This window comes from Bos taurus, chromosome 7 (assembly GCF_002263795.3).
Source record: "Bos taurus isolate L1 Dominette 01449 registration number 42190680 breed Hereford chromosome 7, ARS-UCD2.0, whole genome shotgun sequence".
NCBI classification, from domain to species: Eukaryota; Metazoa; Chordata; class Mammalia; order Artiodactyla; family Bovidae; genus Bos; species Bos taurus.
In genome coordinates, this window is record NC_037334.1 from 5935325 (window position 1) to 5963231 (window position 27907).

General features: G+C 52.8%; 1 protein-coding gene and 1 non-coding gene across 21 annotated transcripts in view; one reads left to right on the forward strand and one right to left on the reverse strand.

The window, feature by feature from the left end:
- Positions 1–27907, reverse strand: part of MYO9B (myosin IXB) — a 107959-nt gene that overhangs the window by 52104 nt on the left and 27948 nt on the right. For all 20 annotated transcript variants that reach the window (NM_001193096.2, XM_059888129.1, XM_059888125.1 and 17 more), the window contains exon 3: positions 2169–2263. In NM_001193096.2, coding sequence (NP_001180025.1) covers positions 2169–2263 — 95 coding nt within the window. The remainder of the gene's footprint in view (positions 1–2168; positions 2264–27907) is intronic.
- On the forward strand, positions 27302–27405 carry LOC112447592 (U6 spliceosomal RNA). Its single transcript, XR_003035790.1, has one exon. It is a non-coding gene; the product is annotated as a U6 spliceosomal RNA (small nuclear RNA).

Here is a 27907-nt window from a genome sequence, read left to right on the forward strand (position 1 = left end):
CCCTGATAGTCAGAGGCTCTGCAATGTGCAGATACAATACATGGGAGAAAACCAGATTTAAAATAAGGAGGGAGGGGGAATTCCCTGGCAGTCCACTGGTTAGGACTCTGTGATTTCACTGCTGTGGCCCAGGTTCAACCCCTGGTTGGGGAATTAACATCCCAGAAGCCTCGAAGCACAGAAGAGTAGGATAGAATAGAATAAAATAAAGAGTGAAGGTCTTTCTGGAGAAAGGGCTGAGACCTGCGGGGCAAGTGGGGGAAGGAGAGTGGTTCTGCCCACGCAGAGACCAAGCTGGGCCCAGTAGCAGTTGGGAAGGGACTACTGGATGGCCCATGGAAGGCGGGGGCCATGAGGAGAGCTGCCCAGTCTTGAGTGTCCCTGAAGGGCTGAATGAAGGGCCAGAGGAGATGTTGCCTTTATCGAGGGTCTCTCTCCCTACATCACTTAAGAGCCTGGGCAGAGGGGAAAAAGGAAAGAAGCCAGAGGTTGAAGGATCTGGGAAGAAAACATTTCTGTCCTTGTCTTGAACATGGACCATCAACCGAGATGATCATCAGTCAGGTTTAGGCTTATTTTTTTGGCCACACTGTGAGGCATGTAGGATCTTAGTTCCCTGACTGGGGATTGGACCCGTCCCCCTGCAGTGGAAGCATGGAGTCTTAAAACCACTGGACCAATGGGGAAGTCCCAGTCAGATTTAGATGGACAGAAGAACCCAGGTATTTTGAAATCAGTTCTCCTGGAGGACCTCTGCCTCCCCGAAACACATGAGCCTTCTTGTGGCCTCCATGGGCCTGTTGCTTGGATCTCCCCGCATCTAACATTTAAGGATTCTTATTCTACCGCTCAGAACATCACCTGGAGCCTTTGCAAATCCCACCACCACTGTGGACTCTCACACCACAATGTGGAGCGGGAAGGGTTCCTTTAAGTCACCAGGCAATGGACATTGTGCCCAAATGTCTTTCTTTATCCCCCACTGTGAAATAGTTTTATGGCTCATAAGACCTTTGCGTGTTAAACAAAAATCCAAAACACTATGCAGTATTAAGTCACAATTATATTTTTTTAACTACTTGAAACTACTCAGAACGTACATCTTAATAGGAAAAAAATCCTACAGTATTAACTGCGGAAATCACAGTATGACCAAATAGATAATTCCTTGTAACATCAACTCATTGCATAAGGCTTCCAGGTATTTCTATTAGCATAACATTGCACAGGATACAAATAAACACAATTTCTTTTTTGCTTTTTTGGGGAACACAATTTCAAAGTTGCACATTTAGTTGAAGTAACTGTGCCTTCACCTAAGGAACTCACATTCTGGCACAAAATGTAAATCTGTTTTAACTTCCACCTGGCAGTCAACTTCACAATCCAGCTACCAACTATGAACTCATTTATCTCCTCATCCACCCAGCCATCCAAACCACCCATCAGTCTATATACTCACTTATGAATCCACCCATCTACCAATGATCCCATCTATCTATCCATGAATCAAACCACCCCTCCATCCTTCTATCTGTTCATCCATGAACCTACCCACCCATCATCCACCCATCTATGAATCTACCCATCCTTCTATCCACCGACCCACCCTGGAATCCATCCATCAGTCCACGTCCCATTCCTCCCTCCCTCCATCCCCCTCACCTGCCTACTTTCAGCACTTCCCTGGACAACTGCCTTACTTTGCTACCTAGCATCATGTCTCCTTCCAGCTAAAGCTAAAGGGGCACATTTGGCAAATGCCAGAGTCCACATCAACTCTTCCTAGACCCAGGGAATTAGAAACATCAAGATCGGGAAATTGGTGTGCCCTCGCCTGCTCTTGGCAAATCCCATCATGCTAGGAACTCTAGCTCATTGTACTTAACTTAGTGGATGCCTCAATGTCCTAGGCAATGCCCTGCGGCAGGTAGGTTTGGTTATGAAGGTGCCGCCCTCCTCCCCCACCCACACTTCCTGCCACCTCTCAGACTTTCATATCAATGACTGAAAATCATACTTGTTTCCCTGCATGATTCACAAATGCCTGCAAGATCGTGACTTCAGCATTCAGTTCCCTGCTGGCTCAGTCCTGGGTCCCCGCTGCAGGGAAGCCCAAGACCCCAGACTGATGGTGGAGTGCACAGCGTGGGCACCAGCTGACTCACCCTCGCACGATGCCGCTCTCCAGGTAGTTGACCTGGATGAATTTCCCAAATCGGCTGGAATTGTTGTTGTGGGCTGTTTTAGCATTTCCAAAAGCCTGCGAGGAAAACAAAAGCAGGTTTTCAGATTGTGAGGATAAAATTCCTACAGGCCTCAGCCTGGAGGCTCCCTCAGGGTGTTGTAGACCATGGTTCACTGGAAGTCACTCACAGACTCCAGGTGACACCCGGAAAACACACAGATAGGCAGCCCCAGCGTGTCCCAAGTATGTGTGTGCATGCTCAGTTGAGCCCGACTCTGAGTCCCCATGGACTGTACCCACCAGGCTCCTCTGTCCATGGGATTCTTCAGGCAAGAACACTGGAGTGGGTTGTCATTTCCTCCTCTGAGAGATCTGCCCGACACAGGGATCAAACCCGTGTCTCCTGCGGCTCCCACACTGGCAGGCAGATTCTTTACCACTGAGCCATAGGGGCTTCCCACACCTCTCATGGGCTTGCTCTTTACCTCTGTGTTGACGTGAAGGAGGGGCTCAAGTTCTAAGTCCTGGACATTGGAAACACCAATCATAGGATTTTTTTTTTCAGTAGTAACTGTTCACGTAGCAAACTCTGGCTTGTGGTCAAATCCAGTCCACTGTATGTTTTTGTACTGCCTGTGAGCCAAGAGTGGTTTTTACATTTGTAAATGGTTTAAAAAAAAACAACCCAAAAAACCCAAGAAAAGTAATATTTCCTGCCATGTAAAAATCCTATTCAAGTTTCAGCATCCACAAATGAAGTGTCCTGGCACACAGCCAGGCCTGTTCATTCACCGACCACCTACCACTGTCTTTGTGCTGTGACGGCAGGGAGCTATGACAGAGACCATTTGGCCCGCAAATCCAGAAAATATTTACTATCCAGACTATTTATTTTCCAGAAGGAGTTTGCTGGGTGCTGGGTTGATACCAGCTCCAGGCCAGCCGCCAGCCTGCTTGTGAGGAAGCAGATGTGGGGACACGTCCCCTCCTGGAGGGTCTTGCAATACCGTGGCATGACAAGCTGGTTGACAGCAATTTAAAAAAAAAAATTAGGGTCAAAGTGACATAACATAAAACTAAGTTTCAAAAGTAAACACTTCGGTGGCGTGCACTACATTCACAATGCTGTCCAACCATCACCTCTGTTTAGTTCCAGAACATTTCTATCACCCCAACAGGAGACCCATCCTCCTCAGCAGTTACTCCCCAGGCCCTGGTAACCACCAATCTGCTTCCTGTCTCTCGGGATTTATTTGCCTGGTCTGGACACTTCACGTTAAGTGGGGGCACACACTAGATAGCCTTTCGTGTCTGGCTTCTTTCACTCAGCATGATGCTTCTGGGGTCCATCCTCGTCGTGGTGTGAATCAGGGCTTCATTCCCAAGACACAGAGGAAGTGTGCGCAGTGCTCAGAGCCCACGGCTTGGCAGTGCCCCCCGGGGTCTACCACATGACCACCATCCAGATGAAAACAAGAGAACACCCTCTGTGCCCCACTCAGGTTTCCTGGGGTTACCTCTTTCCCACGTGGTACCTCAGATAAGGGGAGGCTCGGTGGAGTCTTGGGGGAGCCTGGGGCAGGAGAAGTACCTGGGGAGTGGTGGTCCCTGTTTCAGGGAGTGACAGGCTAAAAGCAGCGAGGGTGGTGAGGCTGGGCAGAGGAGGGACGAGAGGGAGAGGGGATGGGGCGGGGGTGTCGCACGAGGAAAGGGAAGCTTGGCAATAGCGAAAAAGGTGTCAGGCTCACGCTGTTCCCGTTTGAGGAGGCTGAGCCTGGCAGGGAGGCCACAGCTCGGAGGAGGTGGGAAGGCCACTGCCAAGGTCTGCTGTGGGGTGGGGTGTGTATCTGCAGGTCTGGTGAGGTGGGGGACAAGGGCAGGGTGGACAGAGGTGACCAGGCTCTCAGGGAGACACCGAGAGGAGTTTGGATTTTCTCCAAGCGCTCATTTAGCAGGCAGGATGGATGCAGGTCAATCACTGATGAGCTTCCAACTCGATGCCTGGAGGCAGAAGCCCCACAGAAAAGCATCTGCTGGAAGGCCAGAGACACTTCCTCAGAAAACGGCTCCATTCAGTGGAGCCTGCGATCAGGGCAGCAGCCCCCACTGGGCTCATGCACTGGTCATGCTCCCGGCTGACGAGGTCACGGGATGTGTGACTTCCTGCCGATGCCCCTGGGGCTCCAGACCCCAGAACTGGGCATTGCTGTAGAATCTGAACCAACCACCAGACTGCCAAGCAGGGGACGAGTGATTGAGGGAGAAGAGGTCTCAGGGAGGAAACCAGGCCCAATTGTACAGGGGGTACCTTCAGGGCTCAGACAGTAAAGAATCTGCCTGCAATTCAGGAGACCAGGGTTCAATCCCTGGATCGGGAAGATCCCCTCACGGAGGGAATGGCAACCCACTCCAGTCTTCTTGCCTGGAAAATTCCATGGACAGAGGAGCCTGGCGGCCTACAGACCATAGGGTCCCCAAGAGTCGGACACAACTGAGAGACTAACTTGCAGGGTAGGGGGGCACTTTGAGGGGAGGGGTCTTCACCTGGCTGTGTGGTGGTGGAATCTAGCCCGACGAGGTGCTTTCCAGAGTCAGACAGCGGCCACAGAGCCCCCTTCTCTTCTTCACAGGGTCTGGATGTGTGTGACTGAGCTCTAGGCCAGCTGCTGGGGCCCGGGCCCCCATCTGCTCTGCCCTCCCAGGTGTCTGTGGAACCCAGTGCAGGGTTCTCGGCCTCGGCGCTGCTGACACTCGGGGAGCGGTCACTCTCTGGGGCAGGGCTGTCCTGCGCACTGCAGGGTATCGAGGTCATTCCAGGTCTCTACCCGCCAGAGGCCGGCAGCATGTGGGACAACCCCAGAAGTCCCCACAGGGACTTGCCTGCTGGCCCAGGAGTTAAGCATCTGCCTTGCACTGCAAGGGGCGCGGGTTTAATCCCTGGTTGGGGATCTGAGATTCCACACGCCTCATAGCAACTAAGCCTGTACCCTGTAACTACGGAGCCTGAGGGCTCTGGAGCCTATGTGCCACCACCACTGAAGCCCAAGTGACACAACTATAGAGCCCGTGTGCCGCAGTGAAAGATTCCACATGATGCAACTAAGACCTGATTTGTTGTTCAGTTGCTAAGTCGTGTCTGACTCTTTGCGACCCCATGGACTGCAGCACACCAGGCTTCCCTGTCCTTCACTATCTCCTGGAGTTTGCTCAGATTCAAGTCCATCAAGTCGGTGATGCTATCTAATCATCTCATCCTCTGCTGTGATGCAGTCAAATAAATAAGAAAAAAAAAGTCCCCAGCGAGAGCTGAATTGCTGGGGGTTGAGAAGCACAGATGAAGGTAAAAGGTGTTTGTAGGAGCAGGTTGTCTGGGGCTCCCTCCTGTAATCAAGGCCCCCATATGTGCTGTAGGCCCTCATGGGCCCCCTGGTGAAGAAAACTGTCTATCCAGATTTTAATCTCCTGTTTCCCTTATGTTCAGCCTTTGGGGTAAACCCCACAGGCTCTTGAGCCACGGCTCTGGGAAAAGCAGACGGCAGATCCGTCTCCTCCTTTCCTTCCAGACCCTGCAGGGTGGTGTCTGAGCTGAGGACAGGCCTGCTTTGTGATAAAATGAGCTCCCACGAGTGAGCATGCAAAGTGCTGCCTGTCCTAACTACAAACAGATGGTGAGGGGGGTGCCTGACCCCGAGTGACACCCCTCCAGGGGCAAGTCCTGAGTCGCCGTGGTGGCTGGGTTCAAGGCCTGCCACAGAGACACCCCAGCAATGCACATTTCCACCCAGAGGAGCCACGGTGGTCCCTTATGAATGTGGGACACGTCTCTGGTGAGTTTTAAGGAAACATCCAGGCCCAGCGTCCTGGGGACCAGAGGGGATGTCTTTGGGACCAGCTCTCTGGTTCTGCGATTACCAGCACGGTGACCTCATGCGTCTGGTATGTGGTCTCAACACACTGCGACTTTTCAAAGCTGATCTAAAAATATCCGGTTGGTGCTATTATACGTCCGTCGGAGGAGGAGGAGGAAATGCTGGCCTGGCACCCGAAGCGAGGGGAGCTATTGTGTAGCTGTTCCCGGGGCCGGCCAGGGGTGTGCAAGGCCTTCAAGCTCAGGGTGGTTGGTGTGCCCGGTGGATCATGTGGGGCTGGAGATAAAGGGGAGGGAGGAAGTGGGACCCGGGTGCCAGCAGTGATGTGATGTGAGCTGGCTCTGGGGCAAGGGCAGCCACAAGCTCGTGCTGTCTTCCCGGCACGCCAGACGATCCACAGCCCTGGCAAAGCACTATTTGGGAGAGGACTCTACTTTCTCAGAAATGCTGTTTCCCCTCCCTTTATAATATAAAAGACGTGTTTCTTTTTCCTTTTTTTCCTCCTTTATGTCTTTTCTTTTGGCCATGCCATGCTGCATGCGGGATCTTACTTCCCTGACCAGGGATTGAACCCGTGCCCCCCTGTGTTGGGGGCGTGGAGTCTTAACCACTGGACCACCAGGGAAGTCCTATAAAAGATATGTTTCTAATATAAAGTATATGCTTTGAAAAAAACATATAGAACCATGCTAAAAGTTTACCAAATAAAAGGAAAAAAACCATAAAGAGAGGATCCATTAATCCAACCCCACCTCCAGTCACGGTTTCTAGGTTTAAATGAATGCAGCAGGAGCACCCTGGCCTTCTTGGACCTTCTGCTCCCCAGGTACCACCTCCACCCCTGCCCGGGATGCTGTCAGCCGGGGGAAGTCTGGCTGTCTTTTAACTGCTCTTGTCTTTGAGGTTCTTCTTCTGCGAGATTCAAAAGGTTTTATTAATTTTTTTCTTCTTCTAAATTTTTGGCCATGCTGTCTAGCATGTGGGATCTTATTAACAGCTCTCCGACCAGGGATTGAACATATGACCCCTGCAGTTGGAAGTCTGGAGTCTTAACCACTGGACTGTCAGGGAAATGCCTGAATGAGGATTTTTAAACCAAAGATATCCAAGGTTGAGCAGCCTACGTAGCCAGAAATTTCTATAAAGTGCATTTGCTATCTCAAGAGGGTGGGTCTTCTCTCTGTTGGAATGCATGGTCAATATTTTAGTAAGAATGGCGATGTAACATTAAGGTATGTGGTATGTGCCTGTGGTATGTGCCAGCCACACGCCAGATATGTGCCATATCGCCTGTGGTATGTGCCAGCCACACGCCAGGCTTGCGACTCTTTCTTTTGCTTGAATTCCTCCAAGGGACAGACCTGGCCTTCCCCGTTTCTGATGAGGAAGCAGGAGCAGAGAGGTCAGCTGACCTCTCTGAAGTCCAAGAACAGGTGGGTGGCGTGGCTGTGGGCTGGAAACCAGGGCCTCTACTGTGAGGCACCCCCTGGCTGTTGCCCCTCAGACCCTGGTCCAGACGGGTTCTTGGTGCTGGGAGCCAGGCAAGTAGACCTGGGGCTTTTGGGGTGTCTGCCTGCCCTGGCTAGAGACGCCTCCCCCAAGGTCTGGCAACCAGGCAGGCAGATGCCCCAGCCCCAAGCTCACATCTGGCCTCTGTACATCCCACAAGAAAACCAGACAAGCTTCGATGGACTGCATTAGGCAAACAATGTTTAGCTTTCAGATTTCAAAAGTGAAAAGCCCCATGGAATGAGATCACCAAGGCAAGCATGCTTGCTATCTCCTGTGTTGATAGGTGAGTCTCAAGTCAGGGGGTAGGCTGGGGGGAGGATTTCCCCTGGAGAGAAGTTCTCCAGCCTCACCCTTGCAGGGTGGTGGTCCTTCCAGCTAAGTAGAGGTGGCCTGAAAATGGTAACTCCATCGCCCCCCAGATATACCTGTGGCTGTCTTCAATCGCTGTAGTGAATTCATCTTGGTTGTGGGGCTGGCTTTGTTTCCTGATCTAGCTATGGGGACCCATCCCCCTGGCCCCTTCCCAACTGTACGTGGTGCTTTTATACACGTGGTTTCATTTATTCACTTGACAACAATGTACTGGTGGCCATGTGCCTGGCACCATTCTAGTCTCAGGGATTCCCCTCCCTGGTGGGGCTCCGACAGGGACATTCCGAGCGTTCACCTTGGCCGTGGCTGGGACGTCACCGCCTCTGGACTTCCTGGAGGCTGCCCACTGCCTCCCATGACCTTGACGTTGCCCTGCCCCCTGCAGTGCCAGGTGGGGGCAGAGCCTCTGTCCCCCCCCCCGAGACCACGAACCACTCCACACAGGATTTCCAAATCTCGTGTCCAGTCCAGGTCACACACCAAGACAGAGGAGTGACTGGTGGTGCCAGGAGAGGCTGCGAATGGTAAGACAACTCAAGCAAATATTAGGCTACCGTGAAGCCTAAAGGCAGGGCTGAAAGACAGACTGGCTTCCACTCGCCCTCTTGTTATAGCCGTGCTCGGGGGTACAGAGAGCAACACCCGAGAGTGATCGGGAACTAGGCCTGGAACTCCAGTTGTTTACCCAAGTGCTCTCCAAGTTCCAGGATTTCTATGTGATTGTGTCTGTCTGGGGACACAAGCGACTGTCACATCTGCAGAAGGAGGCCTGGGAGGCGTCCCACGGCCCCTGGACCTGGGCGCCCAGGAAATGTGCTTGGCTGAGTCTACTGAGCAAACAGCCCCGGGGGGGCATCCAGTCAGCCTGGGGCTTTCCTGTGTGGAAATGCCGGGAAAATAACGCCCCTGGGTGTGTGCGGGGTGGAGGGCTACCTCTGATGAGGAACCCAGGAGAACAGCTACACATCGACAGGGAATTCCAGTGGGTCCCTGTGGTCCTGGGCTGGGGGGCTGTGCCAAGAGGGACAAATTAGTTTGCTGCTCATGAGTTTCAAGTTCCTCTTCTGTAAAACAAGGGGGTAAACCCTGCCTTCTCAGGTTGTTTGAGGACGAAAGGCGCTCTGTGTGAACCAGGGGCGGGCCAACTTGTCCTGTGAAGGGCCAGCTAGTAAGTATATGCGTCGCCGGTGGAGTGTGAAGCAGTCACAGATGACCTGGGCCAGCTAGTAAGTATTTGGGTCGCGGTGGAGTGTGAAGCAGTCACAGATGACCTGTCCACAAATGCGCGTGGCCATGGGGAGGATGCCTGTGTAATGCTTAGGAATGGGCGGGGGTCAGGCTTAGACGTGGACCTCCACCAGGGTCAGCAAATTACGGCTAGCCACCTGTTTCTGTGTGGTGTGCGAGCTAAAAATGGCAGTCACATTTTTTTTTTTTTTGCCATACTGCTTGGCATGTGGGATCTTAGTTCCCCAACCAGGGACTGAACGTGCCCGCAGCACTGGAGGTGTGAAGTCTTAACCACTGGATAGCCAGGGAAGTCCCAGTTGTTACATTTTTAAACACTTGAAAAAATCAAAACAGTACGTTCCCACACATGAAAGTGACAGGAAATTCAACTTTCAGCAACCATGAATAAGGTTCTGCTGGCGCACGTTCATGTCCGTTTACAGGTAGTCTGTGTCTGCTTCTGAGTTGTGCTGGGGGAGATTGCTCCGGCAGAGAAGATACTGACACTTGGACCCTTTACAGGAAAGGTGTGTCGGCCACTGTACTAGGGGCTCTTGGTGAAACGCCTCCTTCTTCCAAAAGGGGCCAGGGCAGTGCTGAGGCAGGGAGAGGACGTCAACACTCTGACATACAAGATGCGCACGAGAGGGCCTGAGTTGCCTAAGCTGACTGGTTTCCTCGCAAAGATGTGGCAAGGACACAGAGAAGTGGGACCAGGAAGCACGGAGGGCAGAAGGGGCCAGCGGAGTCACAGGCTCAGAGGGGCTGCGTGGGAGGGACAGAAAAGCGAGCTCCTTGAGGATGGGCGTGGATGGGGTGGGAGGTGGGGAAGGAGAAGCTAGGCCAACGTGACTCCCACAGCGCTGATGCTGTGCAGGGAATGGGTGGAGGGAGACGGAGCCAGGGAGGGTGAGGACAAGACGACAGTGGGAGACTCCCTGGCAGTCTGTACTCCCAGTGCAGAAAGTCGAGACTTTGGTCCCTGGTCTGGGAACTAAGATCCCACGTGCTGTGTGGCATGGCTGAGAAAAAGGATGACAATGGGAAGTGGGTGGCAATGATGGTGAGAGGTGGTGGCTGTGGGGCAGAAGATTGGACCCCCCAATTACCAGGTCAGCCCACACAGGTGACAGCTGCAGGCTCACTGGGCCTGTGGGTGCAGAGCAGGAAGTAGAATGATCACCCCCAACCTCATGCTCCTCGACTCACAGATGAGGAAGTGGAGGGTTTTTAGGGCCCAGCTGACATCCAGCTTTAGCTTGGGTTCTGTTCTTTCCCTGTTGCCCACAGGGCTTGGGATACCCGGCAGGCTCCCTCTAGCCAGCTGCCCGCTGGACAGACAGATGGGTAGATGGCAGGCATGTAAAGAGAGTCGCGTGCTGATGAGACATGACACTGACTCCCGCTCCGTGCCCCCAGCTCCTAACAGACTCTGTCACTCTAACCCGGAAGGGCACTGGCTGTCAGCCACAGATGTGAGCAGAAACCCTGAAAAACACACCAAGGGTTCCTGGGCCCAGGACGAGGCCCTTTGAGATGGACAGATTCTTACCAGGGGCTGAAGTTTCACGGTGGACGGTGCCAGGGGGTGGGTGGGGGGGAGGCAGGGTTATGGAATCTTAGGGAAAAAAAAAAGAAACCAAGTATGAAACAAGTTATTGTACGTTGTATTTCACTAAATTTTGGTTTAGGTTATAAATGAAACCACGTGCTAGATTACAGAAGAATAAAGAACAAATTAAACTTTGATGGGGGAGGGTCTTGCTTGGTTCTTACTGCACCAAAAATATGGGAGGAACTGATGAATTCCCGAGGGCTTGTCTTATCCATTTGACACTCTCTGGGCTTCCCTGGTGGCTCAGATGGTAAAGAATCTGCCTGCAACGCAGGACACCTGGGTTTGATCCCTGGGTCGGGAAGATCCCCTGGAGAAGGGAAAGGCAACCCACTCCAGTATGCATGCCTGGAGAATTCCATGGACAGAGGAGCCTGCAGGCTATAGTCCATGGGGCCACAGAGTCAGACACGACTGAGCAACTAACACTTCACTCTCTCTGTGGTGTACTTGGTTCTTTTTCTCAGGTTTTTGAGTTGGGATGTTAATTCATTTACTTTCATTTATTCCTATTTATGGACATAAAGTATTTATGGTTACGAACTGTCCTGCTGTTACTGCTTTAAATACATCCCACGGATTCTGATACTATACGGTTTCAATTGATGGTTTTTAGAATATCTGTAATCTTGGTTTATGGGCTCCCCTGATGGCTCAGCAATAGAGAATCTGCCTGCCAATGCAGGAGACACAGGAGACGCAGGTTCGATCCCTGGGTCAGCAAGATCCCCTAGAGAAGGAAATGGCAACCCACTCCAGTATCCTTAACTGGGGAATCCCATAGACAGAGGAGCCTGGCAGGCTACAGTCCATAGGGTCGCAATGAGTCAGACACGACTGAGTGACTAAACTACCACCAATTTTGGTTTATAGATTCCCCCTTTAATCTAAGAGTTAACAGAGGTTACTGTTTCTTTAAAACAAATTTCCATATGAAAGGGCCTTAAAAATTAATTCTGGTTTTACAGTATTATGAAGAGAACTAACTGATGATAGTATTTCTACTTTCGGAAGCTCTAAGATGCTTTCTCTGTGACTTGACATAGGGATGACTACTTCCACAAATACTTAAGATTTATTCTCATAATGGAGTGAAGGGTTTGTGACAGGGCCCAAAGATCTGCCTAAATGTGAGGTCTGGGCATGTTACAGCCCTGTCTATTTGCTGACTGCTCAAGGAGCCTTATGTTATGTTTTCATCTATTTCTCCCAGTATCTTTTATAATTTCTGCTTTGTAAAAGCAGCTGCTGTGCTGTGATGCATAGATACAGACAATGATTATACCTTGAGAGTGTAAACTGAGGGTTTTGGCCTGATGGGGAATCTCCCTCATCATACAATGTTCAGAGGCCCCAGCTCTCCCTTTTACACATCAAACCTGCAGCTGTGTTCTATCCCGTTTCCATCTGTCTGCTACATCTCTGTGCCTGTCCCTTTATTTTTAGCTTCCTGAACTACTTTGGTCTGGGTGTGTTTCGTTCGTAAAGCATGGAGTTGAACTTCGCCTGGTGAACCCAGCTGAAAACTCCCTTCAGGCAGAGTGCACCTATGTAAAGTTAGCAACACAATGGACTCATTCCCTCCGGAAGCTCAGGCTTCCATCCTTGGCTCTCTTTCCCATCTGCTGCTCCTGGGTGTGGCTGAGTAACTGGAGGTCAGAGCAATTCTCCGGGTCACTTTTGATAACTTCCTGCGATCATGCACCTTTCGCAAGATTTTTCAACCTCTCTTTGCACTGATTTATTTTGTATTTGTGTGGTGGGATGATCTGGGAAGGAGGACCCCGCAGGCCTGGTGGGCTGGAAGGAGTCACGCACAGGCTGAGCTGAGCGGGGGAGGTGTGAGTGGAGGGCTAGTTCTGTAAGTGGGTGGTGGCTCACTATGGAAGTTCCTTTTAGGATGAGGTTTGCTTCCGTGTGCATGTATGTTAGTCACTCAGCCACGTCCAAGTCTTCTGCAACCCCACGGACTATAGCCTGCCAGGCTCCTCTGTCCACGGGATTTCCCAGGTGAGAATACTGGAGTGGGTTGCCATTTCCTATTCCAGGGGAAAAGGAAATGGCAAATTTCCTTTGCTTCCCTGTATGAATTTCTGTACAAATTAGGACTTCCCTGGTGGCTCAGACGGTAAAGAATCTGCCTGCAATGCGGAAGACCTGGGTTCGATCCCTGGGTCTGGAAGATACCCTGGAGAAGGAAATGGCAACCCACTGGAGAATTCTATGGACAGAGGAGCCTGGCGGGCTACAGTCCATGGGGTCACAAAGAGTTGGACATGACCAAGCAACTAACATTTTCACAAATCTCAAGCTGCACGGTGCTGCTGCTGAGAGCAGTAAGGACTCTTAATACGTTCCATGCAGTAAAACTAAGCATTTGCCCTTGTGAGGAAAGGTGAGCTCCCAAGGGTGGGCTGGAGGGAGAGACTAGAGTCTGAGAGCATCCCTCCACTCTCCCTACAGGCCCTATAGCTTCTCTCCAAGCCCTCCGGGACAGGGAAGGGGAAGGGGAAGGGACGGGAGGGGGAAGGGGAAGGTCCCTTCCCCCCCCCCCCCCTCGCCTCCCCCGCCCCCGCTGGCTACTCTTGGGTCCACCCTCCATACCTGGGTTGAGCAAAGCTGTCTTCCTGGGGCTCCCCCGCTTACAACAGTGAGGAAAAAGAGAACTGTCAAGATTCCTCTGCCTTGCCCCATGAGTCACCTCTACCATGCTGCTCTGGTAGGTTGCGATAAGGGAGAGGAAAAGTTGAGAATCCAAGTATGGGCTGTAGGGACTTGTTAAAGATGCAGACTTGGGCCCATTCCAGACCTGCAGGATTTCTGGAAAGGCTAGGAAATCTAAATTTTTAAACCAGAGCCTGAGGGTGTTCTGATCCCTGGAAGGGTGAGAACTACTGCTCTAGGGTTTCCTATGAGAGTGAAGGCTCTCTAGAGAGAAATAAAGCAAGAGGACACCTGCTTATACCCTTCCCTCTTTCCTGAACATCTAGAGTAAGGGTCTTGATAATCAGAAGCAGGACAGAGCAAAGAGCTCCGTGCTCAGTATACTTAATCAGGGCGCTCCGCCAGGGGCTCAGCAGTAAAGAATCTGCCTGCAGTGCAGGAGACACAGTAGACTCAGGTTTGATCCGCGTGTCAGGAAGATCCCCTGAAGAAGGAAATGGCGACCCACTCCAATGTTCTTGCCTGGAGAATCCCATGGACAGAGGAGCCTAACAGGCTACAGTCTACAGGGTCATGAAGAGTCGGACACGACTGAAGCAACTTAGCACGCATACTTAATCAGATGGTTTTCCTAATGCTTAGCCCCAAGAGATGGGAAACTGTCATAGTCCAGGGTTTCACTGACAGCAGCCTCTCCCCACCTGCACCCCAACAACAGACGGGTCCAGTTCTCAGCGTGCCTCCACTTGGTAGCCTTGTTCAGCTAGGCACAGTAACATGGAGGGAAAGTGAGCAGAAACCAGGCCCCCGGATGATGCAGAAACAGGTGCAGGAGGAGAGAAAATCACTATCCAGAGCCACCTTCCAGCTTTGACTCCTCATAGCCCTGGAAGGTAAGGGGCTGTTTAGGAAACCGAGTTCAGTGGCTGGGCCCCAGTCGTGCGTGGGCCCCTCGGGAAGCCGGTACCCTGGACACCACTCTGACTGCTGGACACTGTCACCTGCGTGCGCCAGCGGGGCCGCCGGCCGGAGCCCGGGCACTAGCAGGAACATTGCAGAGGAAGCGACGACAGGATATGGCGACAGCGAGCACGCAGGCAACAGAGGAAAGCACCAAAGAACGCTGATGATGCTAAGCTGATGGACGCCAGGAAGCGCGGGAGGGCGGGGATGCGTCAGGTCGAAGTTCACTGTGTGAGGATCCCACCTGAGATCTGCTCTGCGTATCTCATGGACATGGTGGGAGCCTGTCTGTGCGACAGACCTGGCCTGTGCGGGATCGTCTATGGACCTCCTTCCCTCCACACACACAAGTCAAGTCTGGCTCGACATCCTTCTTCTTCTCTAAAAACCTTTTAATTTTAAAATAGTTTTAGACTTACCAGTAAGTTCTAAGAATATCACAGAGGGTTCCCAAGGGCCCCACGCTCGGTGTCTCCCACTGTCAATATAATGATGGCACATTTGCCATAAAAAGTGAACAAAACCAATACGGACTGACCCTGGGTGTGAGCTGTTGTGTCTGACTCTTCGTGACCCCAGGGACTGTAGCCCACCAGGCTCCTCTGTCCAGGGGTTCTCCAGGCAAGAATACTGGAGTGGGTTGGGAAGTGGGATCTCCCCGACCCAGGGACTGAACTCGGGTCTCCTGCATCTCCTGAATTGCAGGCAGGTTCTCTAAAGCTCAGCCACCAGGGAAGCCGATACTGACTGATGCATTATTACGAAACTAAGCTTGCATTCATTCAGATGTCCTCATTTCCCCCCTAATGTTGTTTTCTATCCCAGTTATCACATGTTACATGGGCTTCCCTGGTGGCTCAGTTGATAAAGAATCTGCCCGCAAAGCGGGAGACCTGGGTCCAATCCCTGGCTTGGGAAGTTCCCTTGGAGAAGGAAATGGCTACCCACTCCACTATTCTGGCCTGGAGAATTCACTATACAGTCCATGGGGTCACAAAGAGTTGGACATGACTGAGCGATTTTCATTCTCATCACGTTACATTCAGTCCTCCCACATCAAGTATCTCAGGCTTATTTTTGAGACCTTAACAGTCTTAAGGAGGATGGGGGTGAGTATATTTTAGGATGTCCTTCAATCTGGTTATCGGTTCTCTTTTTAACAAAGCATTTATTTTATTTGGTTGCACCAGATCTTCTTGTGGTATGTGGAATCTTTAGTTCCCCAACCAGGGGCTGAACAAACGCCCCCTGCGTTGGGAGCCTGGAGTCTTAGCCACTGGACCACTGGGGAAGCCCCCAGTCTGGGTATCTCTGATGCTGCTCTCCCACTGCCTGTTTTTGTAAATGACGTTTTATTGACAAATGGCCGCACTGTTCATCTATGTCCTGTCTGCGGCTGCTTTTGCTCTACGATGCGGGGTGAGTAGCTGCAAGCTAAGTAGCTGTGATACAGACTGAGCGGCTGTGAAATCTGGAAATGCTAATTAACGTGGCCCTTTACAGAACCAGTTTACAGACCCCTGGGGTAAACTACTATACCAGAGCTTAAGTGTGAACGGCTGAATCCAGGAGACATTCCACAGGAACAGCCACTGCGAACCTGCTCTGGCCGATTTTATTATCTTTCAGTCCTGGGGGAGGGTTTTGCCAATTCACAACGAAATGAAACATTCTCTGGGTGGAAATGGTGATGTTAAAGGTAAGTGGCTGGCTGAAACATTTTGGAGCACTTCCACACTTGCTGGAGAAATTTTACCTAAAGGGGCTCAGGTCCAACCTCATGCCGGTCCTGTGTCCTGTTGCAGGGTCGGCGGCTTCCGTGGGGCCCCGGGAGATGGAGCTCGGGCGCGCTGGGGGCCACCCCAGAGGTCAGAGCCAACAGGACTGGCTCTGGGATGGCTGCACTTGTGCCCGCCAACTTCGAGATCGATGGGAAGGAACCCAAGAGGCTGATGTGGCAGGACCTACTGTTGATTAGTTGCTCAGTCATGTCCGACTCTTGTGACCCCATGAATTGTAGCCCGCCAGGCTCCTCTGTCCATGGGATTTCCCAGGAGAGAATACTGGAGTGGGTTGCCATTTCCTTTTCCAGGGAGACTTCCCAACCTAGGGAGTGAACCTGTGTCTCCCACATCTCCTGCACTGGCAGACGGATTCTTTACCACTGAGCCACCGGAAGCCCATGGTGGGACCTGATGGGGAGCATTCCGGACGTGTACGTTGCTGTCACTCAGTCGTGTCCAACTCTTTGCCACCCCGTGGACTGTAGCCCACCAGGCTTCCCTGTCCTTCACCATCTCCTAGAGTGTGCTCAAACTCATGTCCATTGAGTCGGTGATGCCACCCAACCATCTCATCCTGTCACCCTCTTCTCCTCCCGCCCTCAATCTTTCCCAGCAGCAGGATCTTTTCCAGTGAGTCAGCTCTTCACATAAGGTGGCCAAAGTATTTAAGCTTCAGTCCTTGCAATGAATATTCAGGCTTTAATTGTGGTAAAATTTACTGTTTTAATGTACGATTTGGTGGTGTCTGGCAGGTCTGCTATGTCGGGCAGCCGTCATCTCTATCGCGTTCCAGAACGCTTCATTACCCCAAAGGAAACCTTGTGCCCGTAAGCAGCCACTCCCCACTTCCACTCCCCCAGCCCCTGGCGACCACTAATCTGGTCTCTGTCTCCTTGGATCTGCCTGTTGCAGACACTTCATGTCGATGGGATCAGAAGGATGTGGCCCTGTGTGTCTGGCTTCTTTCACTCAGCATCTTTTAAAAAGTGTCTCCCATCTTTTTAAATTTTTTTCAAATATTTATTTGGCTTCATTGGCTTGTAGTTATGGTGTGCAGGCTCAGCTGCTCTGCGGCACATGGGATTTTAGTTCCCCGACCAGGGATGGAAACTTAACGCAGGTTAAGAATGCAAGTTCTTAACCGCTGGACCACCAGTGAAGTCCCTCCCATCTTCTTTAAGGGGCAGCTCTGGAGCAGGCATCGAAGGCCACCCATGCACAGGGGGGCTTAGATCCCCACGAGGTGTCCCCCCCAGCCTCAGCATTGCCATGACCGCACCACCGTGCCTGCTTCCTCCCTGCTCTGCCACAGCTGAAATCTGGGGCTGCTGGGTGACACGAGCTGCTGCAGGAAACTAATGGGCCCTGAGCACCAGAGGGCCTCTCGGAGCTTCAGGGACTGTGCTGGTGCTGTGCTAGGAGCCTGCTGGCCTTGGGACCTTCTGGAGCTCTCCTCTGCCTCTCCCAGGAAGCCTCGGGGGCGGACCTAGCTAGATGATGGTGCAGGAGGGTGCGGCATGTGCAAAGGCCCTGGGGCAGGGGAGAGCAGCAGGCAGCATGGAGAGGTCAGCTTGCTGTAGGTCACATGGCATCTACGCAGCCGAGCTAGGCTTCCGGGCAGAGTCAGCTCTTTGCCCAGAGGCCCTGGAGGTGGTCAGTTTTGCAGGGAGGGGTGCAGTCACGTGCTGACGGGGAAGAGCTGGTCCAGGCACTTTGGCAGAACTGGAGACACTCCTCCAGGGCTGCGTGCCCTTGTTACCTTCTCTCCCACCTCCCCCTCCGCGCCCCCAACCTCACCAACATTGATACGTCCATCAAGCTGTTCTGTGCAGGCAGTGGCTCCTGGATCTACATGGCCCCCTGAAAGACCCCGTCCAGAACCCCAGGCCTGATTTTCAACTGCACATCCTAAAGACCCCTAAACTAGAGCAGGTGTCTTGGCCTCGGCTGATACAGGCTTCTGGGGACATATCATTCTTCGCAGAAGGGCTGTTCTGTGAATTGTAGGATGTTCAGCAGCACCCTTGGTCAACAAAAGAACATCTCCAGGGACTTCCCTGGCGGTCCAGTGGTTAAGACTCTGCTTTGCAATGTGGGAGACTCAGGTTCGATCCCTGGTCAGGGAACTAAGATACCACATGAGAGGAGCAACTGATCCCATGTGCCAAAACTAAGAACTGATGCAGCCAAATAAATATTAAAGAAAAAAAAATCTCCAGGTGTTTCCAAATGTCCCCTGGTGGTAGAATCAGCCTTGGCTGAGAAATGAGCCTTAGACTCTGCTAAGAAATTAAAAAACTGGCTGCTCTGCATACCCCTGGACAAAACTCTAATTCAAAAAGATACACGCACCCCTATGTTCATAGCAGCACTCTTCACAACAGCCAAGACATGGAAACAGCCTACATGTCCACCAACCGAAGAATGGCTAAAGAAGACGTGGTGCATGTATACCGTGGAATACTACTCAGCCACGGAAACCAACGACTTAATGCCATTTGCAGCACTATGCACGCAACTAGAGATGATCATACTAGATGAAGTGAGCCAAGAAGAGAAAGACAAATACCATGTGATATCACTTATATGTGGAATCCAAAATATGGCACCAATAAATCTATCTACAAAATGGAAACAGATTTGCAGACACAGGGATCAGACTTGGGCTTGCCCGGGGGGTGTGGGGTGGGGGAGGGCAGGACTGGGGGTTTGGAATTAGCAGATATAAACTATTATACATACGATGGGTGAACAACAAGGTCCCACTGTAAAGCACAGGGAACCACATTCAACAAAACCATTAAAAACCAAGCCCGTGCGCAGCCACCACTGAGCCCATACCCCCAGAGCCTGCACTCTGAACGAAGAGTAGCTTCCACTCACCGCAACCAGAGAAAGCACGAGCGCAGCAGTGAAGACCCAGTGCAACCCAAAGTAAACTTCTTAAAAAACAAAAGGAGGGCAAGATGTCTGGAGAGAGCAACGTGGAAACCTACGCTACCATATGTGAAATAGAGTGCCAATGGGGATTTGCGGTATGACTCGGGGAACTCAAACAGGGGCTCTGTATCAGCCTAGAGAGGTGGGATGGGGAGGGAGATGGAGAGGAGGTTCAAGAGGGAGGGGACATACGTTTACCTATGGCTGATTCTTGTTGATGTTTGGCAGAAGACAACAAAATTCTGTAAGGTAATTATCCTTCAATTAAAAAAAAAAAGTCTGTATGTGTACAACTGAGTCACTCTGCTGTACCAGCAGAGATGGGCACGACACTGTAAGTTAACTATGAAAGAAAGTGAAAGTGTCAGTCACTCAGTCGTGTCTGACTCTTTGTGACCCCCATGGACTGTGGGCTGCCAGGCTCCTCCGTCCACGGGATTCTCCAGGCGAGAATACTAAAGTGGGTTGCCATTCCCCTCTCCAGGGGATCTTCTTGACCCAGGGTTTAAACCCAGGTCTCCTGCATTGCAGGCAGAATCTTTACACCATCTGAGCCACCAGGCAAACTTCAATTTAAAAACATCGGCTGTCCCAGAGATCCCTGGACCCTCAGGAAGGGCTAAGTAGAACTTTGTAAATTCTCATAGGTGGCTGTGACTTACTCTCCCGTAAACGGGTGAGGATTACATTGAACATTTCTTGACAGCTCACACCACGGAAGACTTTGAGCCCAGGCACCTGACCATTGCCAGGGGGTGGCCATTTCCCCCTCCACCCAGGAGGAGCTGGTCAACAGTTACGAGCTGGGGTCAGAGGACTGATCAGTGGCTGGGTGGTGGACCGAGAGCCTTGAGTTTGACCTCCTGGCCTTTCCAAAAGACAGGTCACTTCCATGGGCCTCAGGTAACTGAGGTGTTGCTGGGCCTGGCCTTGGGAGCTGGCTGTGGCCAGCAGTGGCTGAATGACACAGAAGCAAACTTCCAGAGGGAAACTACCCAGTGATGCTGGGGACAGGGCCCTGAAGCTGCTCCATCCTGGATAGTCACCAGGAAACAAATCGGCTGCCAGGCCCTGTGGTTGCCTGATGTCTGGCCGCATCCCCGCGCCAAAGAGTGAGGCAGATGTAGCTGATGGGCTGATGGATGGTGGACAGACACTCTCATCGTGCCCCCCCGCCCCACTCCACCAGCCCTGATATAGCAAAGTGCCCAGAACATTCGGAAAGGGCGGTGGCTGTGGCAGGGGTGTCCCGGGCCCGGAGCTACGCTTTGCCTTTTAATCAACTCTTTTTGCAAATTCCAAGGAGGCCTTTCTGGGTGCTTAAAATACAACCATAATTTCACTCTTCTCTTAGACGCAATGTTCCCGAAAATATAACTTTCACTTTGGTCTAAAATAGCCTCAGATGACTGCAAGGCGTCAGGGCTCTGCACTCTTAGGCAGCAAGCCAGAGAGGCAGCCTTGCAGGTCTGCGAGGCATGGGAGGGCAGAGAGTGCCTGTGGACTATGTCTTCCAGGTGGCTGTCCCCTCCCTAACACTTCCAGGGACCCCCTGACAAAAAGGCATAGGCAATCACAGCTGTAGGGCACCCTGATCCTCTCCACACCCCCAAAGACAACATCTCATCTTTCTGTACCCCCTCCTGCTCTGGTGTGGCCTTACTTCTTAGCTGGGCAGTCTGCAGGCTGTCACTCTGCCTCGGATCCCTCCTTCCAATCAAGTGGTTCCTTAACGCGGCTCCCGCCATTTCCCGCATCTTGTGACATCCCTGTGGTGAGCTGGGAACACCCACGCCTGCTGATATGTACTAAGCACCAGGGCTGGGAACACAGCCACCCCCTAGCCCGGGCTACGAGAAGCTTGTCCCCACGCTCATCTCTCTGGCTGAACTATCTGCGTGCCGTGAACTCCAGGGCCTCCTTCTGGGCACACATCTGGCACCCCGATGCTAGCTTCCTCCAGGGGTGCTGTGGCCCTCAGTGTACGCTGCTGGCCTGGGCCACCAGCCTCAGTGAGTTCACGCTGGCTCTCCCAGCAGCTTGTGGAGGGTCCAGGGGCTGGTGGGGGGGAAGGGCAGGGTTGGGAGGCACTGGGGTCTTGCTTGCTGTCTTCATCCCACTGTGCCTGGCAGATTGTGTTGCCCTGCAGGCAGGATGCAGGTGGCCTCAGGGCCCAGGGTGTGGCTGGAAAGCCTCCGAGGGCCCCTCCGTGAAACGAAAGATCGGGAGGGGGCCCCACATGGCCCCCACCGTGGTCAGCCAGTCCTCAAACACCCTGGCCGCACAAGTGAGCCCAGCTGCCTGTGGGACAGACAGCACTGGAGAAGGAGAGTGAAAGCTGAAAGGTGAACTTATGAGATGAACTTCTGGGACATCTACATGCAAGCCCTTCCTTTCTGACCCCTCAAAGATGGCTTACAGACTCCTCTGTGGGTAGATGTACATTAGTGGATATACGTGGGCTTCCCTTGTGGCTCAGACGGTAAAGCATCTGCCTACAATGTGGGAGACCCAGGTTATAATATATATAAGGCACAGACCAATGCAAAAAGATTTCAGTTGGGTGATAGGGATCATCTGGAACCAGTGTGGGAACTTGGCTTCCTTAGGTCTGGGAAGGGAGAACAGAGCAGAAGTCAGATGTGTGCACAGAGAAAGTAACTGGAATGTTCTAGAATGTTCCATGTGTGCAAAGTGTGAGGGGGTCAGCAAACCGCTCTTGTAAAGGGTCAGACGTTCAATGGTCACCATCAGGGGACCATATGATGTCTCTGTCACAACTCTTTTGAGAGGTGCCATGGATGATACATACATGAGCAGGCACAGCTGTGTGCCAATAACACTTTACGTGTAGAAGCAGGCAGATTTAACCTGTGGGATCTAGTCTGCCAAGCCCTGGTACACACAAAAATTATATCTCAGATAAGGAAAATGATACTAAAAAAGTGAAGCAATATATGAAAAAAGCCAAGTACATGAGGTGAAATCAAAAGCTACAATAAAATACGTCACAATTCTGCCAAGGGGGGGGCGGGGGGGCGGGGGGGCGGGGGGGGGGTGGGGGGGGTGGGTGGGCGTGGCAGTGCAGATAACCTTGCTTGCTCTCCGGCAGTGAAAACCACCAGGGCAGTCTTGGTTTGTTTCCTGTTGGGGAGTTGCTTAAAGAAGAGGTGAACCACAGTCAGCGCCTGGTGTGAGGTTCAGAAAGTCACCCCCAGGAGGACAGGGATGGGAGGGGGTGACAAAATTTCAGTGCAGAGAAACCAGCATGAAATGCAACAGAAATCTGCTGAAGTTCTTTCATGACATTTGCCTGAAAGAAAGCCTGCAGGGAGCATGTGACTTCTCAGCTCTGGGGGGTCACCACATGGGTGACTGCATTTTTTCTTTTTCTTTTGCATTGACGAGCAGCTTTTCAAATAACATTTGAAGACTTTGCCCTAAGCACAAACTTGGATGGAAAACCCAACCCTCGTATCTGAATGAGCTTTGCTATTGGTGAGGAAGATGGGAGGAGGGACTACCCTGGTGGTCCAGTGGTTAAGAATCAGCCTGCAAATGCAGGGGACATGGGTTTGATCCCTGGTCCGGGAAGATCCCACATGCCTGGAAGCAACGAAGCCCTGCGCCACAGCTACTGAGCACGTGCTCTGAAACAAGAGCAGCCACTGCAATGAGAAGCCTGTGCGCTGCAACTAGAGAGGAGCCCCTGTCTGCCTCAGCCAGAGAAAGCCCGTGCGCGTGCAGCAATGAAGACCCAATGTGGCCACACACACAAAAAAGGATCGAGGTTTCTGGTGATGGGTGGGCAGTTCTCCTGGTTGTGGCTGGCCATAGGGTGGGAAGCAGCACCAGCCGCCCGTTCCCAGGAACGAAGCAGATCGCCAGCCAGAAAGAGCATCTCCGCCCACCACCTGGCCTGTGCTGAGCTGACGAGATAGAACTGAACAGAGCTGAGGTGATGTGTAACCATAATGGCACAATGTCACAGAGCCCCATCAAATCTCAACCCATCTGGGCACCGGACAACCGTTAACAGTGAAATCAATCTTTGCCCGCAGTCGGCCTAGAACTTCTCAACTGAGGAGATTCTGCCCCTCAGGGGATGCTTGGTGATATTTGGAGATGTTTATGACCGTCCTGACCGAGGGAGGGGGTGCCACTGGCATCTGGTGGGTGGAGGCCAGGGATGCTGCTCAACAGCTGACAGTGCACGGGGACGGTCCCCATCCCCAACATCAGCGGTGCAGAAGTACAGCCTAGGTCCCCAGGTGTTTCCATCTGTGAGGCGTGAGGCTGGTCCCGCACGAGGCCTCCTTCACCCTCTCTCATCCTCTGTGGGATAGGCCCTGCTGCCGACCCCCCCGACCCTGGGTTGTGGCTTCCGCTCCTGCCCTCTCTCAGCCTGCTCTGCCAACGTAGGGCCTTCCCGGTGACTTCTTTCAACATCCTGGGGAGGCCATGCGGGGGGACAGAAGCTGCCAGACATTCTGTTGCCCGCGCCCAGGGGCCGCCCTGCCAGGGCCTCCCTCGCAGGCTCTCGAGTGGCTCAGCCTCCTGGCCTCACGGACCCCCGCCCCCCTTCCCTGTCTCCCTGTCACGTCCACCTTCCTGGGCGTCCACCCTGGACTGGCTCTCACTCCCCTTCTTCCCACCCTGACGTTCACGTTGCTGACATTCTAGCCACCAAGCCTCAAGGCCAGCCTTAGGCCAGCCGAGCCTTGACCACTGGCTGGGGTCAGGGGACGTCTGGCTGGCACATCTTGCCCTGGAGTACCCCAGGTTGCTACCCTAGACTCTCCCGAGCCTAATTCCACCACCTCCCCACCCAGTTAGCTGCCTGCTGACACCTGACACTCCCCATCAGCAGATCACGGAAACACCCCCAAACGCCTTTGTATTCACGTACAGGAGATAATCTGGCCTCTGGGTTCCTATGATCCTGGAGACAGACAGACACGCACCAGATAAAGGCTCCCAGCCCTGACACCCCTTTTGCTTTGAATGCCCTGGCCCCTGTATGGGTTTGGGGGGGTGGTTTGCGCAGCACACGACACCAGTGATTTCCCTCCTTCTATCCCGATCCTGAGTGTCCTCTATGCTGTGGCCCATGCCCCCAGAATGGTCCCGAGACCTGTCTGTGGCCACATGCCCCTTTCTCAACATTCAATCTTCCTGACAAACTCACCTCCTCCCGTAGCTAACAAGCAAAACCAGGAGGTGCCCCAGCTTGCTGCAGGTCCCCACATGACTGGACAACCTCTACGGCCCGACAAGTGCTGGGGTCCAGAGGGCTCTGTGTTCCTGGCACATCCCTTGGATAAAGCCTCTCCCCTAGACCACAGTCCTCACCAGCATCCTGGGAGAAGCCACAGGCAGCACACGCAGCCATCTCCGACCCCGCCTCTCCCTCCCCTTGGACTGTCTACTTTGATCGGATGCCTCGGCTCAAGAACCCTGGCCTGCTTTCCGAGGCCCCTGGTGGCCTGCCCTACACATTCGCTCCCCACTGCTCCCAAACGCCAGATGCCTTCTGGCCACCAGGCTCTTAGCAGATGCGGCAGGCCCACGCAGATGCGTGACACCGATGGACAGTCGTAGGTGTGTCTGCTGGCACCCATCCAGCCCTTGGCATGCCCCTGAGGCCTGCATACCTGGAGCAGGCTGCTGGCCAGGGCTCCACTCTCCTCCCGGGCTTGGCTCAGTCAACCCCGAAAAGTCTCCAGCGGGATCACCTCCATGTCTGCCTGGTACCCCCTACCCTCGTGTTATGGGCAGAGAAGGATGCTGGCCTGGCTGGGGCAGGGAAGGGACCCAGAGCCCAGGAGAAAACTCAACTGCAGAGTCAGCCAGACAAAGGAGTGAAATGCTGAGAAAGCTTGTGAAAGATAAATAAAATGTGGTCTTATCTGTAGAGCAGACTATTACTCAGCCAGAGAAAGGAACGAAGCACTGACACACGCTGCAGCGAGGACGTGTGTGTATTTACTGCTCAGTGGTGTCTGACTCCCTGTGGCCTCATGGACTGCCGGCCACCAGGCTCCTCTGTCCATGGGATTCTCCAGGCAAGAATACTGGAGTGCCCTCCTCCAGGGGATCTTTCTGACCCAGGGATTGAACCCGCATCTCCTGCATTACAGGTGGATTCTTTACCATCGGAGACACCAGTGACGCACAGATAAACCTGGAAAAAAACCAAGCTGAGTGCAAGGAATCAGACACAAAGACCACAACCTGTATGACCCCATGAAACGTCCAGAAATGCCCAGAACAGGCAAACTCGCAGAGCCAGAAAGCAGATCAGGGGCTGGAGGAGGGGGAATGGGGAGTGACTGCTGATGGTTTCCTCCGGGGTGACAGAAACGTTCTGGTACTAGAGGTGGAGGTGGCACCACACTGGGAATGTACTAAAAGCACTATATTGTTTCTGGAAATGGGTGAGTTTTATCTTAACAAAGCTCTTCAACAGAAAAACCTAAGCAAAGAGGCACACCCCTGGCTCTGGAACCTTCTATCATTCCAGCTGAGTGGCTCTGCCCACGTGCCCTCAATGATGGGCAAGGACTGGCCCATCCTTGCCTTGTGGGAGGGAGGGACATGGTTTGTGCAGGTATCCGTATGAGGAAAGGTCAAGGTGAATGGTGGGCGGCATGTTGATTTGGGATGACATGCCCAGGTAGCTGGCAGGTGCTGCCAGGGGACAGACCAACAGTGGCTGATGGGTGGGTGGGAGGGAGGCTGGAGGAGTCTGGGGTCAGGTGATTTTGGGTCTGTGGGACCCTCAGTGGGGGCTGGTGCTCAGGACCCCAGGCTGGCACAGTCCCAGGACATGCTCTTTTAGGGTCCCTGTGGGGGGGTCAGGGGCAGCAGAAAGCTCCGAGAGCCCACTGTCCTGTCACTGTCCTCCCGCAGATGTACCCAACAGCTAGGGGGCCATCTCCCAGCCTTCCCTCTCTGTGTGGGCCAGGCCACGGTGGCTACATGGAGGCGCTGAAACCTCAGCTTCTGGCTGTTTGGGAAAAGAGTCCAGCCAGCAAGGATCCTCGTTTCATTTCTGCTTTCGAAATTAAAACCCTGTGCGCGTTGGCGAATATTAGTGGTGACTGTTACAGTTAAGGACAGAGAGAACCCGAGCCTAAGCACCGCCCCCATCTGCAGCCCTGACGCCAAGGCAGAGGGGCACATCCCAGGTAGGCTGTGCGGCCAGACCCGTGGCCAGTGCCAGGGCTGCAGCACCGAGTCGCCAGGTTCTTAGAGGGCATATGGCATGGGTCACGGCCCCGACTGCACGGCCCGGCTAGCCTGTCTTCTGCACCTTCAGCATTTCTGAGCTGGAACAGCAGCCCTGCGTGGATGCCGTGTTTCCGGGGGTGGTTCGCAGGGCGGCCGCAGGGCAGCTGAGCGACACCGTGTGAAGTGGTGACAGTGACAGTTAGCTGTGGTGGGCGGACAGATCAGCTGATTGCAACCGGCTTTCCACGCTGCCCCCTTCCTGTTTTCTGGTCAGAACTGCAGAGCAAGTTTGCAGCCTGAGCCCGGGGGGGGCGCCCGGCGACACCCAAACCTCAAAACAACTCAACTTCTCCTTTCAGGGAGCTGACAAAAAGTCCCAGTCGGCTTTCTGTGGCCTCAACCAAGCTGAGAGAGGAAATCTTTTTCACGAAGATGCAGAGGGGTACCCAGGCTCAGGCTGGGTGTTAAGCATGGTCCGGCTGTGGCTGCCTGCGGTGTGGCCTGGGGCACCCAGACTGTTCTGGGTGGACTCACATCCCTCAGAAAGATATGCCCAACTCCTTATCCCTGGAGTCTGGGAGTGGGACCTTCTTTGGAAATAGGGTCTCTGCAGATGGAATTAATGGGCTTCCCTGGTGGCCCAGTGGTAAAGAATCCACTTGCCAATGCAGGAGACACAGGTTCAATCCCTGGGTCAGGAAGATCCCCTGGAGAAGGCATGGCATGGCAACCCACTCCAGTGTTCTTGCCTGGAGAATCCCATGGACAGAGGAGCCTCGAGGGCTACAGTCTGTGTGGCACAAGAGACGGACAAAAGACTGAGCGAATAAACAGCAGGTGGAATTAAGGGAAGGATCTGGAGGTGAGATCGTCTTGGATTTAGGGTAGGCCCTAAATCCAATGAGACAGTGCCCTTCTAAGAGAAAGGAGAGTGCTTGCTTCGGCATCACATATCCTGCAATTGTGACGATGCAGAGGTCAGCATGGCTCCTGTGCAAGGATGACATGTAAATTCGTGAAGCATTCCATAGTTTGGGAAGCTGTGGGACATATATACAATGGAATATCACTTAGCTATAAAAACGAATGTATTTGAGTCAGTTCCAATGAGGTGGATGAACCTAGTGCCTCTTATACAGAATGAAATAAGTCAGAAAGAGAAAAACAAATGTCGTATATTAATGCATATATATGGAATCTAGAGACAGAGTACTGATGATTCTATCTGCAGGGCAGCAAAGGAGACACAGACATAAAGAACAGACTTGTGGACACAGCGGGGGAAGGAGAGAGTGGGACGACTAGAAAGAGTGGCGTGGAAACATACACAGTACCGTGTGTAAACCAGACAGCCAGTGGGGGCTTGCTGTATGGCTCAGGGAACCCGAAGCCAGGGCTCTGTGACAGCCTAGAGGGGCGGGATGGGGAGGGAGGGGCCATATGCATACCTGTGGCTGATTCATGTTGACGGATGGCAGAAACCAACACAATATTGTAAAGCAATTACCCTCTAACTAAAAACCTTACACAGTTAAAT